Below are 16,531 nucleotides of genomic sequence, written 5' to 3' on the forward strand. Positions count from 1 at the left end.
CCTAGTACTTCAAATGCCCCTTCAATCACATGAAAAACCTTTGAGTAAACTGTGATTTTGGTCCCTGAGGTTTGGTCACTTTTGCCACTTTAGTCCAAAACTCAAACATTTTAAATCTGGGTCCTTGTGGTTTCACTTTTATTGCCATTTTGATCCAAAAATGAAATCAGCTAATATTTAGCTAATAAAATCCTGTTATTTTATCCTTTTCCTCAGGGGTAAAATGGCCAAATATCAGCTGATTCCATTAATTGAATTAATAATGTGCTATAATAAAATTATATTGACCGTTTTGCCCCTAAGGAAAATGACAAAATAACAGGATTTTATTAGCCAAATATTAGCTGATTTATTTTTGGACCAAAATGGCAATAAAAGTGCAACCACAGAGATCCGGATTTAAAAAGTTTGAGTTTTGGATTAAAGTGGTAAAAATGACCAAACCTCAGGGACCAAAATGACAGTTTACTCAAAACCTTTTGTACATATAGATATAGATGCCCTTTGTTCAACTCCTTTTGTACGTATAAATAATAGATACCCTTTGTTCAACTGTATCCTTCTCTCAATCATCGGAGAAGATACTTATGCAATGTTTTTCCGGTTCAATTCTCCGGCGCTTTCGAACTTTATCATCATCTTCTTTCTCTGCATCATCACGTTTCAGAAAACCTCTGATGCTCAAACTGCTCCTCGAACGGATCCTACCGAAGGTACATACTCTCTTGATTTCTTTCTTAATTAATTCTCACAATTTATTAGAACGAATACGCGATTAAGCTGATTATTAATATTTGATATTCGAGTTTAGTATTCAACTGTTTGGATGTTTATTTTAGCTCATGATGTTGTATTGTAATTCAATCGGTAAGAATTCGAACACGCTTGTCGTTTCATTGCATAAATCGATTCATTTAATATGAAAACTGAAAATTGACATGTTATTCGTCAGAGTTGATCAACATGAATTAGTATCAGGAGGATTTTAGAATGAGAAATCATCAAATTACAATAAAAAAGGTTCGTGGGCGTTGCGACAAGGGCGTTGATAACATTCAAAACTTTTTGTAAAAGAACGAAACTTGTATGACGTGACCCAAAAAATAAAGCCGTGTTTTATATCGATTGAAATCTATAAAATTAAAAGTAAATACCGGTACCGATATTGTTCAGTCGATATCGGTTTGTTTTGTGATGGTACCGGTTCTCGCTATCGATTACGATTGAAAAGAAAATATTCTTTTTTTGAATATAACTTTGTTTTCAACAAAATATGAATGCAAAATAATAATAATAATAATAATAATAATAATAATAATAATAATAATAATAAAACACAAACACGTATTTTTTAAGTTAACGGAAATTATTAAAAATAATCAAATAACAAAAAGAAATTATTAAATGTGTATGAATATAAAGTGTAAGGGGAGTAAAAAATGAATTTAAAATTTTTTAAAAACTAAATCACTTTTTTTTCTTGAAAAGTAAATTTCATTGAAACGGCAAACACCTCAAAACAAGGCAGCCACAACCAAAAAAACTACATATTTACAAAATTACACCAATCAACCCAAGAGATGGTTTTGTTTTTTGATCTACATTTGAAACATAAATAACTGACCGACTTGATCTCGCAAATAATTTCTTCCATCTTTATAGCTTTATTATTGAATTTGGCTTCATTCCTCGCCCTCTAAATGCTCCAACACCCGATTCTTAAAAGTGTATGTAGTTGTGAGTGAATGTAGTATATTAAATTTGTGTATGTTTAAAAGTGTATTTTAATGTGTAGTTATGATGATACCTTTATTGTTCTTATATATGTGTCAAAAGTTTGTGTAATTTTTTTAGACTATACCATATATCTATAAAAACGAAGACATTTATATTAATATGGCTAAACATAAAAATATATAAAACATTTAAGAGTAAAAGTATATAAAACATTTAAGAGCAATTATATCACGTATATATGTTTTATATTTATAATTTGATATGACATTTTTACTGATTTACGAATAGTGACGGATCTAGAAAAAATGTCAATGGGCAACGTTCTAAAGATTTATTTTCTCTAGGGGTAACAAAATCGAAAAAACGTCAATTTTTTTCAAACTTTACACTACCGCCGGAGCGTCAAGGGGTACCCCTTGTCTCAAGCTATATCCACCCCTGTTTACGAAGGTTGACATTTTAACAAGTTGTAAGATAAATTAACACCTCTGTATTAAATATATTGAACTAATTAATATCTTTAGGAGAAAAATCTTTGTCGATACATAAAAAAAATAGCATATGTCACACCTTCTCTGTATTTGTTAAAGATGCATGTATTGACCTCTGTTAATTTATTATCAACTAGTATTTTAGTACTAGAGATTCAAATTTATGAAACTCGGACTGGGTTCCAGTTCGATCAAGTCATGAAGATCACAATAGCAGTCATGGGAAAAAAAAAGAGAATGAGAAATAAAGGGAAAGCACATTTATTAGACTGTGGGGTGTGGGGCTTGGGTTGGGGTGTGGGTTGGGGGAAAACGTCCAAGCCACCACCCCTTGAGGCTTGGGTTGGGGCGTGACACTTGGGGCTTGGGTTTGAAGCCGGGCGTGGGGCGGGCTTGGGTTTGATGTGGCGGCCTCCTATTCGCCTTGGGTTTTAAATTTTATATATATATATATATATATATAAATTTTATATATATATAAATTTTATATATATATTTTAATAACCTGCCAACCCACGCAGTGCACCCACGCCCCGCCATACCTTACGGACACGTCACTAGGCGGTGGGAGGACTCGAACTCCACGTGTCAACTCATGCCCCTAACTCAAGCCCCACCATACCCCACGGTCTTAGAGTAGATGACCTGTACGTCGGGTTTCCAAATATATATTCTTCCTATTTTAGTTTTTATATACTTTTATCATCTCAGAAAATTAAAACTACAAAAACTAACCATGGTGAATTAGTAACTATTATATTCCTCAAAGACTATTTTAGTTTTTATATACTTTTATCATCTCAGAAAATTTAGACTACAAAAACTAACCATGGATTAGTAGACTATTATATTCCTAAGGACAATGAAAATGGTAATAGGGTAAACTGCCAAAATGGTGACAATGAAAAATAGTAATAGAGTAAACTGTGTAAATGGTCCCAAAGATTTGCTCATTTTTTCAATTTTAGTTCAAAATTTAAACCTTTTGAATCTGGGTCCCTGTGATTTTAATTTTGTTGCTATTTTCATTCAAAGCTAAAATCTGTTAAGATTTTACAGTTAAAATCCAACGTTTTGTCTTTTCCTCCTATTTAATGAAGGTCAATTGGTCAGATTTTTTAATTTGTTATAATAAAACGTTAAAAGTCCATTTTGCCCTTCATTAAAAGAGAGAAAAAAGACAAAATTGTTGGATATTCACTGAAAAATCTGACTAGATTTTGATTTTAAATGAAAATGGCAACAAAATTGAAACAACAGGGACCCAAATTTAAAAGGTTTGAGTTTTAAACTAAAGTGACAAAAATGACTAAACATCAGAGACCATTTTGACAGTTTACTCGTAGTAATATAAAAATATTATGAGGTGTAGTTAGGGTACAACTAACCATTGTGAATTAATAGACTATTATATTCGTCAAAGACAATGAAAATAGTAATATAAAAATATTTATGAGGTGTAGGTAGGGTATACATGTATGTATGTATATTATTTGATATATAACATATACACTTTAAGTATGCTTATTTAACATTATGATAAGATGATTAAATAATATATATTTTATGTAAAATCATAACAATGAATATATATGTAAATAATAATTAAAAAATATAGATAAAACAAGTTAATAATAAACAAGTCTAGCCTAAATCAAACTTAAACTTAAAAAACTACTCGTAAGTCAAGTTTAAGCTTCAAAAATAAAACCTAAAACAAATGAAACTTGAGCATATATGAGCTTTGGCTCAATCTGGCTAGTTTATACCCCTTTTGAATATGCAATAATTGGTCAAATTTGGGGACTTTATTTTAAGCAATTATTGACTACCAGGAGGATTAAGAGAAATCATAAAATAATCATTTTAATTTTCTTTATTTAACGTAATTTTTAAAATAATAATATTTAAGTATTTATTCTATGTTGTGTATTATTGAAGTAGCTTGTAATATATCGATATGATGGTGGGGAGAGAGAGAGGGGGATAGAGAGAGAATATATATATATATATATATATATATATATATATATATATATATATATATATATATATATATATATATATATATATATATATATACTAGTTTAGAACCCCGTGTATTACACGGGTTGAATAAATGTAATTTTATATATACTAAATAAAAAAATATTATATTTTTAAAAACCTCATTTATTACATGTATTGAGTAAATATAATTTTATATATTAAATAATAAAAAAATTATATCTTCAAGAACCTCGTTTATTGTGCGGGTTGAATAAATGAAATTTTATATACGAAACAATAAAAAAGTTATATTTAAAAAAAAAACCCTGTGTATTCATGGGTGGAAGAAATATAATTTTATATACTAAATAATAAAAAAAAATTATATTTTAAAAAACTCCGTGTATTGTACAGGTTGAATAAAGCTAATTTTATATAGCAAATAATAAAAAAATGTTATATATTTAAAAACCCTGTGTATTACACGGGTCTATCTATTGTTAAAAAAAATCTTTAAAATTATATCTTTAAGAACCTCGTTTGTTGTGCGGGTTGAATAAAAATGGATTTTTTTATTAATTTTTAAATTAGGTTAATACTATTTTAAATTTTTGGTTTGATTAATAAGTTGTTTAATATAATTTCTCATAGTTAACAATAATAACATTAAAAATAAATAATATGCATACTATGTTTTTTTGTTTAGATAAGACTTTACGATTTAAAGTTAAGTTTATGCCAATAATTTAGGGTTGAAAGATTTATATTAATTTGATTAAATAATAATTATCTACAATTAAGGATGGTCTAGAATAATGACAAGTGTCTTAAAGTTGGTTTTTTTTATTATATAAAGTATAGATCCAGACATAGATGTTACATATTTAGCTAAAACTCAATTTAACGTGTCTTATATAAAAATGTTAAATATTTTAATGAAAAGATGAAAAAAAAATGAAATTATTATGTTAAATTTAAACATGGTGTTAAGATCGTAATCCTTGATCAGATTGTTTTTATCTTCGCAAGATAATGATTATAACCTCAAATTAGAATATATTTAATATTTTTTTAATATTATAAAAAAATCTTGTTTTAGTGTTCATCCATGATAAGATTTATATTAATTTGATTTAAATTAAATAATAATTATCTACAATTAAGGATGGTCTAGAATAATGACAAGTGTCCCAAAGTTGGTTTCTTTTATTATATAGTATAGATATATCTAATAATAATAATTTTTTTGTTTTAGTTTTTAAATAATATTAAATAAATTGGTAAAAAAACTAAAATACCCTTGTGTAATTTGATTTAACTAAAAAAATCTAACTGTGTTAAGGTTAAAGGACATAACCTGCATGATGTTGAAAAATTAAGTACAAAACTTGTCAACTTTAGCGTCAAAGGACACCGTCTGAAAAAAGTTATTAATATAAAAGACAAATTGTAATTTACTCTTTTAAATTCTATTGTTCTGTTTCTACTTTATTCTTTAAAACAGGCCACTTTTGTATATATGAAGATGCTATATAAGAAATTATTTCATGTATCTTGAGTCTTGACTATTGATTTATAGTTTTATGTGATATTCTTACTAATTTATGACCGTATCAGATTAGATTAATGGTTGACCTTTTAACATAAATGAACAACTACTTTATTTTATTGAATTAGTTGTTGAGAGGTTATTGTGTTTATGATTGTATCAGATTAGATCATTGGTTGGCCTTTTAACAACTTGTAACATAAATTAACAACTCTATTGTATTTTACTGAATTAGTTGTTGAGAGGTTATCGTGTTTACAATTTGAGATGCACGCATTGACATTTCTGATTTATTTATTATCAGTTTGAAATATTTAAAGTTACGAAAGCGATACATGTCTTTTTTTCGACTTTTTTTTTCTTGTTCCCATATAGCAATTCAATCAAACCATAATCTAAAAGTCCAGTCAACTAAAGAATACACCACTTTATCATCGTACTAGTTTATAGTCCCGTGTCTTACACGGGTTGAATGATAAGATTGGTTGTATTCAAAGAAGAAAATAATTACAAAATTTGAATTATTCTTGATATTGCACATGTTAAAAATAACTTTTGATATAAACACATATTACCCTAACACGAACTATCCATCGTACTAGTTTAAAAATTACACCACTTTATCATCGTACTAGTTTAAAAATTACTCGCTATAAATGACGCGTTTAAGTAAATACTTTATATTTATTTGTTACTTTAGTAATAATAATTAGATATACATACAATATATTTATATAACAATTAAATTTCAATATTGTGTTATGATACGATACGTAAAGAATGTGAAGAAAATTCTTAAATCTCATCCTTATCTTGGGGAATGAGACGAAGTAGAAAAAAACCGATGAACTTCAAATTTTGGGATGATAATGAGAAGGCTCTTAAATCTTAATTGAAATAGAGTTGGTAGCTGAAAATGGTGGTGATGGAGATGGATTGTGATTTGTAATAATATTATTAATTAATTAATTTTTGTTTCAATTAATAGATAAATTCATCACAAAATATTAAGTTGAAATAATCACTTCACTACATTATTTTTAATATATAAACTCAAATCCGAGTGTTATTATTTTACATATTTTTTATGATGTTGATATGAAATATTGATGCATATAATTAAAAAAATAGCACTTTTAATAATGTAACACTATAAAAATAACATTTCAATAGCGTAGCACCATGTTTCTTAGATAATAGCAATTATTTTTCTCAAATTTGATTTACGCAAAACAAATTACGTAAACTAAACCATATGCTTATCCATTTCAAGAAATAATAAAAACATAGGTTTTAAAATTCTAGATAATTTATATATTTTTTAATCATAAATTAGAATAACATATTAATTAATAATATCATTAATATTAATGATTGATGGAGAAAATATCATGTGGGATTATGCTTATGATTTCAAGAAGTAATAAAATCAAAGGTTTTAAAATTATAGATAATTTATATATTTTTTAATTATAAATTAGAATTAGATATTAATTAAATGATAATATTATTAATATTAGTGAATTGATGGAAAAAATGCCATGTGGCATTGTTGAGTGTCTTTTATTAGAATTAGATGCCATGTGGCATTAAATTGACTCTTTTATTAATATTAGATTTTCCCTTGAAATAATATTCTATATTTATGATTAGAATAATTTATTTATTTTTTTTGAAAGGAATAATTTATTTAATTATAATTATAATATCGGTGATTGAGTAATAAGTTACAATTCAATGAACAATGAAGGGTCACTCTCATTTTATTAATATATTTTTATGATTACAATTCTTTTAAGTTTTTTTCTATAAATATTTTTAACACATGATATGTTTGCTAAAAAGCTTTTAGTATGCTATTAAAACGTGTTTTCATTTTAATCTATGTATGACACAAATTTTGTTTAAAACCAAGTTGTGAATAAAACACACAAATAATCGATACACAAACGTACATATCATCAAAGTTACTTAATGTTTTTTTTATTTATTTATAAAGTGATGTTTTATAGGAAACGTACCTAAGGTGCGGTTTTATTTTGCATAGGTTGTTGTACAACATGCTTTGTAGGTTGTACATGTGTGTAAGTTAAATACCAAAATATAAAGTTTATTTATGTCTAAATGGTTAATTGATGACACAAACTTGCTATAGGAAACATTCAAAAGTTATGTATATTGTAATTTTTTGTGCATTAATTGGTTAAGAAAAATGGTGTGCTTAGCGTTTCATGCCTTTGTTTTAGACTTTTTCATTTTTGTGCGTTTCTCGCTTTTTAAAACTAAGCTATTCCAAGTGTTGATATCTATAGACATTGTAACGAACCGAACCGAACCGAACCGAACCAAACCAGACATATACCTTCTAAAAGCCTGCCGCGTAGCGAAAATCTCACTGGTTGTTTATATAATTGATATTTTGTACATCATATATATTTTGATTTTGGCAAATGAACAGTGAGGGCGTTAAACTCAATATTCCAACAATGGGACGTTCAGATTCCGGGGAACTTATGGAACATAAGTGGAGAACCATGCACCGGAACGGCACTCGGACCAGATTTTGATGTGGATTACAACAACCCATCCATTGAATGTAATTGTACCTTCGACAACAACTCCACTTGCCATATTACTAAATTGTAAGTTGTTTGTTTGTTTGTTTTTTTTCCAGTCAATCGATTATGAAACTGCCATTCTGTCTTTTTGTTTTTTCTTGAGGTTTTTATATTCAACATTGTTGTGAATTTACATATAAAGGTCAAAAGTTTTTATGGTATGTTTTTTTTGAACGGCAAATTTGGATCACTGACAGACCACTAGAGTATCATCGTGCCACCAGCGAAACCACCCGATCATATCCATCTCCATTAGGCATAATGCCTATACACCAATTCAGGAGGAAACCCAATAAATATGGGAAAACCCCCTTGTGGGAATCGAACCCAGGACCTATTGGTCCCAAAGCCTTATCCCACTCCCAAGATACCACTAGGCTATAAAGCCATGGGTTTAATTTCCTTGAATGCTAATTAAATATATACCTTTTAAACATACAACCACAAATCCCTGTACATATGACTAGAGATATATCGAATTCTGAAAACATATCTCTTTACTCATATTTTCTTACATTTCGTAGCGGGCAAAGCTCAAACTAGTCCGAAATGTTTGAAACAAATGTCGTAGAGACGTCTGGTAAAAATGTCTGCGTACTGAGAAAATAAAGGTACACGGGGAACTCGGATATGACCAATTTCAACTTTTTCCCGGACAAAGTGTATGTCAATCGCTACATTTTATGTCCATTGATGTTGGACGGGATTCTCGGAGAGATAGACTATTGAAACATTGTCATAGTAAGCAAGCGATAGTTGCCTTGCGAATAAGGACATGCAACTTAAGCATTAGATTACGCAACCATCAGGTTGGGTAATTGCTTTGCCACCAACTAGAATTCGGCTTTAGGACTAGAGTGAGAGATCGTCTGCTGGCGTTTAGAAGACCAAGAATACAAGTTATCCCCAAGATAAACGCAATGACCTGAGGTGGAGCGGCCTGAGTCTGGTTACCCAACCCAGTCGGCATCAGAGTATGAGTATGCTATGAGATTGTGACGAGAGAAGTTGTGATCCGTAGTCTGTACTCCATTTAGTGTAGCGAATTATGTTCTTGGAACTGAAAATGTGGCTCACGGGGAGCATGCATGAGGGGGCAAACCTACTGAACCATATAGGGTACGTCAGACCGCGTAAAGTGTGTTATTGAAGCGTCCTGACCAAACTGCGGTATAACTGTTGGAGATTCGTGTAACTTTTAGAAAATAATTATTTTAATCAATTTGTCAAACAAACTGAACGCAGCGGAAAACATGTACACGAGGTTCGGTTCTAAACCGTTTCCACCAGTGATCTCATTACAATCAAAATAGGTTGTATAAAATTAAAGAATCGTGACATCCAAGAAAGACACCTTGGTTCAACGAACGATCTCGCTAGATGATCGTTGATCACGAAATCATATTTGTTCTTTTGAAACGATTTCAAATGAAACCTTTAAACTAAAGAAAATAAAGTTCAAAACTTTACTTACCTTTTTGCGTAAACGAAGAAACTAAAGGTTGAGTTGTACTCGCCACCGGAATCTTGAATCTTCCGGTTATCCTTGAATTGAAATCAAGTATGAACTCACAGAAGCCGGAGCTTGCGATTTTAAAAGATTGGATATGGCGATGATGTAAGGAGAACAGGAGGAGTCGTCAAGAAACCCTAGGTAGAATGAATGACCCCACCAATATTAATAACCTAACCCCAAAATCCTTTTTTTTCTCATTCTTGATCCATGTGTCGTATATCATATATATATATATATGGAGCATTCCTTCAAAGAAGTTATATCCAATATGCATATATATCTTTTACTATTAAAACTAAAAATAAAGAATTGTAATCCAATTACAAATCCTTTTGTCATTATCTTATAATTATCTTTAATTATCTAATATATATATATATATATATATATATATATATATATATCATAATTAACAAATTAATTATAATATTAATCCGGCTGTCCGTAATTATTCTAAATAATTACCCGTTTCTTTTATTACGCTTATAATTTCGTGATCCGGTGATTAACGATTAAAACACCGCTAAATGTTCGTTGCCCAAAGTGTAACTCTTTGGGTCGTACCTTGACGGCAACATTGAATTATAATCGACAATTGAACATTATATCCAACAATCTCCCACTTGGTCGATTGGCCGATTATGTTTCAATGTAGACAATAGTGGGTGCCTAGCTGCATCATATTGCCCCCGGCAAGGTATGACATACTTATGTCAACTAATTCTTTGCACTAATCAAACCTTTGGTTATGCAAATACTATAGCCCGGGTTATCGACTCATTTATCCCTCTGTATTGAACACTTGTTGAACATGAGACATGGATCCAATTCATTCTCATATATTATTCAACCATTTCTAAATTCGTTCCTGATTTAAAGTGGTTTATCAAACTACTACTAGTTCGAGCGTGGCCACGCATTTAACACCAGTTCAAATCAACGAAAGGCGCCAGAGTGTTCCTCTTCTAAGTATAGAAGTACAGATCCCTTTGGCTACAAACAACTCCCACTAAACTTCAGATCATTCCCAAAACTATCCTTATTACTGCCAGTTACGTACAGCGTTAGATAGAATCAAAGAGCAACCATTCATTTAAGTTAGTTCTAGTATGTACCGCAGGTCTAAGGATACAATGATCGTACCTATTCAAAATGTCTTATGACTAAGATCCATGAAGATCATTTTGAAACGAGTTACGCCCAATATGATTCAACTAATCATATCAGTGAATATGGTTCTCAACACTTTGAGTATCCATGATATGGATCAACCATCTAATTCACAATAGTCTTTTACCAAATTGGTTCTCACGAATCTGATAGACTACGGACATTTTAGAATACAATATTCATAGATACTTAACGTACTAATATTTGAACACAAATATAATAGTTTAAAAGACATTCAACCATTAAATTCAAATAAACATAAAATACTGTTTACAGTTCAAAATGCACCAAATTACTAAATTACAAAATCAGACCCACGGTCTAGCATATCTAAGACCTATACTATCAGCATGCTTCTCGTGTCTCACTTGAGGTATAGGCTTAGTAAACGGGTCCGCTAGATTCTGATCAGTATCAATTTTCTCTACTACGATGTCTCCTCTTTCCAAAACTTCCCGTATGTAATGGAATTTTCTGAGAATATGCTTCGTGCTGTGATGCGACCTTGGTTCCTTTGCCTGAGCAATTGCACCTGTATTGTCGCAAAATATCTCGATAGGCTTCTGTATGCTTGGTATAACTTCGAGATCAGCAATGAACTTTTTCATCCAAACAGCCTCCTTAGCAGCTTCTGAAGCCGCTATATATTCTGATTCAGTGGTCGACTGGGCCACCACGCTTTGCTTAGAACTCTTCCAAGTTATAGCACCACCATTTAAAGTAAAAACATAGCCTGTCTGAGATCGTGAATCGTCACGATCCGTTTGAAAGCTTGCGTCAGTGTAACATTTTACTTTCAGCTCTTCTTCCAAACCGCCAAATATCAGAAACATATCCTTAGTTCTTTTTAAGTACTTTAGGATATTTTTCACAGCAATCCAGTGACTTTTACCAGGATTCTGTTGATATCTGCTAGTCAAGCTCAGAGCAAACGATACGTCCGGTCTAGTACATAACATGGCATACATGATGGAACCGATAGCAGAGGCATATGGAACCTTTTTCATATCCTCTTTATCTTTGTCCAATTTGGGACACTGATGACTATTCAGTACGGTTCCACTTGCCATTGGCAAGAGACCCTTCTTGGAATCTTGCATCGAAAAGCGCCGAATGACCTTATCGATATATGTACTTTGACTAAGTCCAAGTAGCCGCTTAGATCTATCTCTATAAATCTTTATTCCTAGAATATAAGCAGCTTCTCCAAGATCCTTCATTGAGAAACATTTACCAAGCCAGGATTTAACGTCCTGCAGCATTGGGATATTGTTTCCAATGAGAAGTATGTCATCTACATACAGGATTAGAAAAGTAATAGAACTCCCACTTGCCTTCTTGTAAACACACGGCTCATCTTCATTTTTGATAAAACCAAATTGTTTGATTTTCTGATCAAAACGAAGATTCCAGGTTCGAGATGCTTGTTTCAATCCATAAATGGATTTATTCAACTTGCAAACTTTCTTAGGATTCTTAGGATCTACAAAACCTTCAGGCTGCTCCATATAGACATCTTCTGTAAGGTGTCCATTTAGGAACGCGGTCTTGACATCCATTTGCCATATCTCATAGTCATAATACGCGGCTATGGCAAGTAGAATCCTAATAGACTTAAGCATGGCTACTGGCGAGAAGGTTTCCTCATAATCAACTCCTTGAGTCTGAGTAAATCCTTTAGCAACCAACCGAGCCTTATAGGTTTGCACGTTTCCATCCATGTCTGTTTTCAACTTGAAAACCCATTTACTTCCTACAGTCCGACATTCGGGAGGAAGTTCAACCAAATCCCAGACTTGGTTGTCATACATGGATTGCATCTCGACGCCCATGGCTTCGAGCCATTTTTCAGATTCGTTACCTGAAATCGCAGCTTTGTAGGTTGAGGGCTCTTCTTGATCTATTATCAAGACGTACCTATCAGGTGAATACCGATTAGGTTCATGACGATCCCTCGTACTTCTGCGGACGCCTAGTGTTACATCAGATTCCTGAATCCTATCAGGTTCAGGTCCAACAATATTTTGTTGAGAGGCAGATTCGACTATTGGTTGATTAATTTGTGGTTCTCGAATTTCCTCAAGATCCACAAGATTATCTCCAATTCCTCGCGCCATAAGCTCATCCTCTAGGAATGTTCCTCGACGCTTAGTGAAAACTCTATTTTCAGTAGGATTATAGAAATAATAACCAACCGGGTATGCATATCCAATGAAAACAACTTTTTCACCGCGAGGATCAAGTTTGTCCGAAGACTCACCGGTAACATAAGCGTTACATCCCCATATGCGAAGGTAAGAGACTTTAGGTGGTTTACCATGCCACATCTCATATGGTGTCTTTTCTACCTTTTTAGTAGGAGCAATATTCACAAGACGTGTAGCCGTTTCAAGAGCATAACTCCAAAAAGAGTGTGGTAAGTTTGTACGACACATCATTGATCGAACCATATCTAATAAGGTTCGATTTCTCCTCTCAGACACACCATTAAGTTGTGGTGTTCCAGGTGGAGTTAGTTGGGATATAATCCCACACTTCTTGAGATGTTCATTAAACTCTTGATTAATGTATTCACCACCTCGATCGGATCGAAGTGCCTTAATCGTTTTCCCTAGTTGATTCTGTACTTCATTTTGGAATTCTTTGAACTTTTCAAAGGTTTCATGTTTAAACTTCATAAGATAAACATATCCATATCTACTATAATCATCAGTAAATGTAACGAAGTATCTTTCCCCGTTCCTTGACATAGTCCTGAATGGACCACATACATCAGTATGTATGAGTCCTAATAGGTCTTTAGCCCTTTCACTAGTTCCGGTAAAAGGGGCCCTAGTCATCTTGCCACTTAGACAACATTCGCATAAATCATAAGTCTCTTGACCCGTGGATTCTAGAATCCCTGCGGTCTGGAGCTTCCTCATGCGATTGATGTTAATATGGCCAAGACGACAATGCCAACGATATGTTTGATTAAAGCTAGTTTTAACACGTTTAGAGGAAAGAGAGCATACTATATTATTTGATCTATTGTTAGAAGTATCTATTTCATAGACACCATTGTGAGGCTTAGCCTCAAAATAGAACACACCATTTAAAAATGCAGAAATGCTACCATTAACAATATCAAAAGCATAATTAAAACCTTGTTCTCTTAAAGCAGAAACAGAAATAATATTCTTAGTCAAACTAGGAACATAAAAAACATTGTCTAAAGTAATAAACAATCCAGAAGGTAATTCAAGAATAAATTCTCCAACTGCCTTCACAGCAACATTCTGCCCGTTCCCAACGTGCAGCTCTAAGTCACCCTGTTTCAGCTTCCTAATCCTTTTTAGTCCCTGCAAATCATTACAAATGTGAAAACCACATCCAGTGTCAAACACCCAAGATTTGCTCGAAAAGGAAAATAGATCAATAACATGTATACCTGAGGATTCTCCAATCTGCAGCTTCTTAAGCTTCAACTCAGCCAGGTACTTGGGACAATTCCTCTTCCAATGCCCGATCTCATCACAGTGAAAACACTTGGCATCTTTATGAGGCTTTGCCTTCGGAGTGGCAACCTTTTTGCCTTTGCCCTTGTCTTGCTTACTCGCCTTGCCTTTTCCCTTGGATTGCTTCTTCTTGGTAATTCTTCCTTCCCTGATCGCCAGCACTGGATTGCCCTTAGTTGGGATGTTTGTCTCAGCAGTTTTTAGCATCTGATGCAACTCTGGGATCGTTCTTTCCCACCCATTCATGTTATAGTTCATTACGAACTGATGATATGAATTGGGTAGCGAGTTAAGGATCACATCCGTAGCTAACTCATTACTAAGGGGTGCGTTCAGACGCTCCAGTTGATCAACGAAAGACTTCATTTTCAGTACATGAGCACTGACCGAAGTACCTTCCTGCATGCGACATGTAATGAGAGATCTCATCACCTCAAAACGCTCATGACGAGCTTGCTGCTGAAACATGTTTTTCAGCTGCTCACTCATCTCATATGCTCCCAAGTTTTCCAGATTCTTCTGAAGTTCTGGAATCATCATAGCAAGCATAAGACATGTCACATCTTGGGAATCATCAACATGTTTTTCCCATGTCCTACGGGCTGCACCCGTATTAGCAGCAGGTGCTTCGGGAATTGGTCCTTCAAGGACATAAGCCTTTTTCTCCGCCCTGAGAACAATTTTCAGGTTGCGGTACCAATCCATGAAGTTAGAATTATCAAGTTTAGCATTTTCAAGGATGGACTTAAGCGAGAATTTGGTGTTATCAGAATTGTTTGTAGACATCTGTAGAATTTAGAAGAAAATTTTATTAGTAATTTTCATGCATTAACCTAATTCAATTTTGACCCAAGATATACAAAATTTTAGGAATTAGGATGAGATCCCATCTCCCCATAACTCAGTGAATGGACTTAGCACTCTTCACTGGCATAGATTGAAGGGTAGGTGACGATCACCAATTGTGTCAACTACACAATTCTCGGTTTGGGGTCGCATGACGAGTGTTGTCAAGCATTGGTACGTTAACCCCAACTACGCCCACTTTCACAACCGTAGAAGACGAATGCAGGGTAAACACTAACATTCGCTCTCGTGTCGCAAAAGTGATATTTGTCCTCAAATCAGAACTGTAGCCCGGCCCATGTAAGCATGGAAATCACGGAACTACCCCTAACCAAAACCGTAGGCCTGGATGCAGGGTAAACACTAGCACCAGGGGTTCGGATAGATCAGTTCGGGTGTTCTTAATTTAGGGTGGCGTAGAATATCGATTTTAATTTGGGTTATATTTTAAAATTACCAGTTCGGGTCGTTTTAAAATACTTGTACGGCCTATGGCATGAACATAGGCTATACAATTCCTTTGTAAAAATCATTTTTACGTTTTAATTTGTGACGACTTGAAACACCTTTCAATCACTCGACCGATTAATTTTAAATACCCTATTTAATCTAAGTTGGTCGTGTCGCAAATTTATTTTAATTAATAACTTTTATTAATTATGGTTTTCAAATTAACTTTTAATTTTTGTAAAACCAATTTTGATTTTTGTATTTTAAAATAAACTGTTTATTTTAATTACCTATCCAATACTTAATAAACCTTTTATTAAAATTGTCGTTTTAATGATCGTGTATTAGTTATTAATTTTATGGCGTAATAAACATCTCATGGCAAAACGCAAAATAAATAAATAAATATGCAATTCCGGGTTCATAATATGTTCGGTTCGTTCGAGCCCAAGAATATGAACCGAGCCCATTAAGTGTAGCACAAACCCTTTTGTGCTCCCACTTAATCTTGGATCCAATCCTAAAAAAACTTCCTTTTTTTTGTTTGTTTAAATTTCCGATTGGAAAAATTTAATGATTTTTTTTTAATATTTTAGTTTGGTATATATTAAAAATAATTATTTTAATATATTCGTTTTTCTTTAAACTAATTTAACGCGTGTAGCTCC

At 32.5% G+C, this 16,531-nt stretch overlaps 1 protein-coding gene across 1 annotated transcript in view; it reads left to right on the top strand.

Moving 5' to 3' along the window:
* Positions 1-528: 528 nt before the first annotated feature.
* LOC110927097 (probable LRR receptor-like serine/threonine-protein kinase At1g56130) overlaps positions 529-16,531 on the top strand; it is a 29,227-nt gene continuing 13,224 nt past the window's right edge. Inside the window, exons 1-2 of the mRNA XM_022170702.2 lie at positions 529-713; positions 8,225-8,408. Coding sequence (XP_022026394.1) covers positions 593-713; positions 8,225-8,408 — 305 coding nt within the window. The 5' untranslated portion in view covers positions 529-592. The remainder of the gene's footprint in view (positions 714-8,224; positions 8,409-16,531) is intronic.

This window comes from Helianthus annuus, chromosome 2 (genome assembly GCF_002127325.2).
Source record: "Helianthus annuus cultivar XRQ/B chromosome 2, HanXRQr2.0-SUNRISE, whole genome shotgun sequence".
Taxonomy (NCBI): Eukaryota; Viridiplantae; Streptophyta; class Magnoliopsida; order Asterales; family Asteraceae; genus Helianthus; species Helianthus annuus.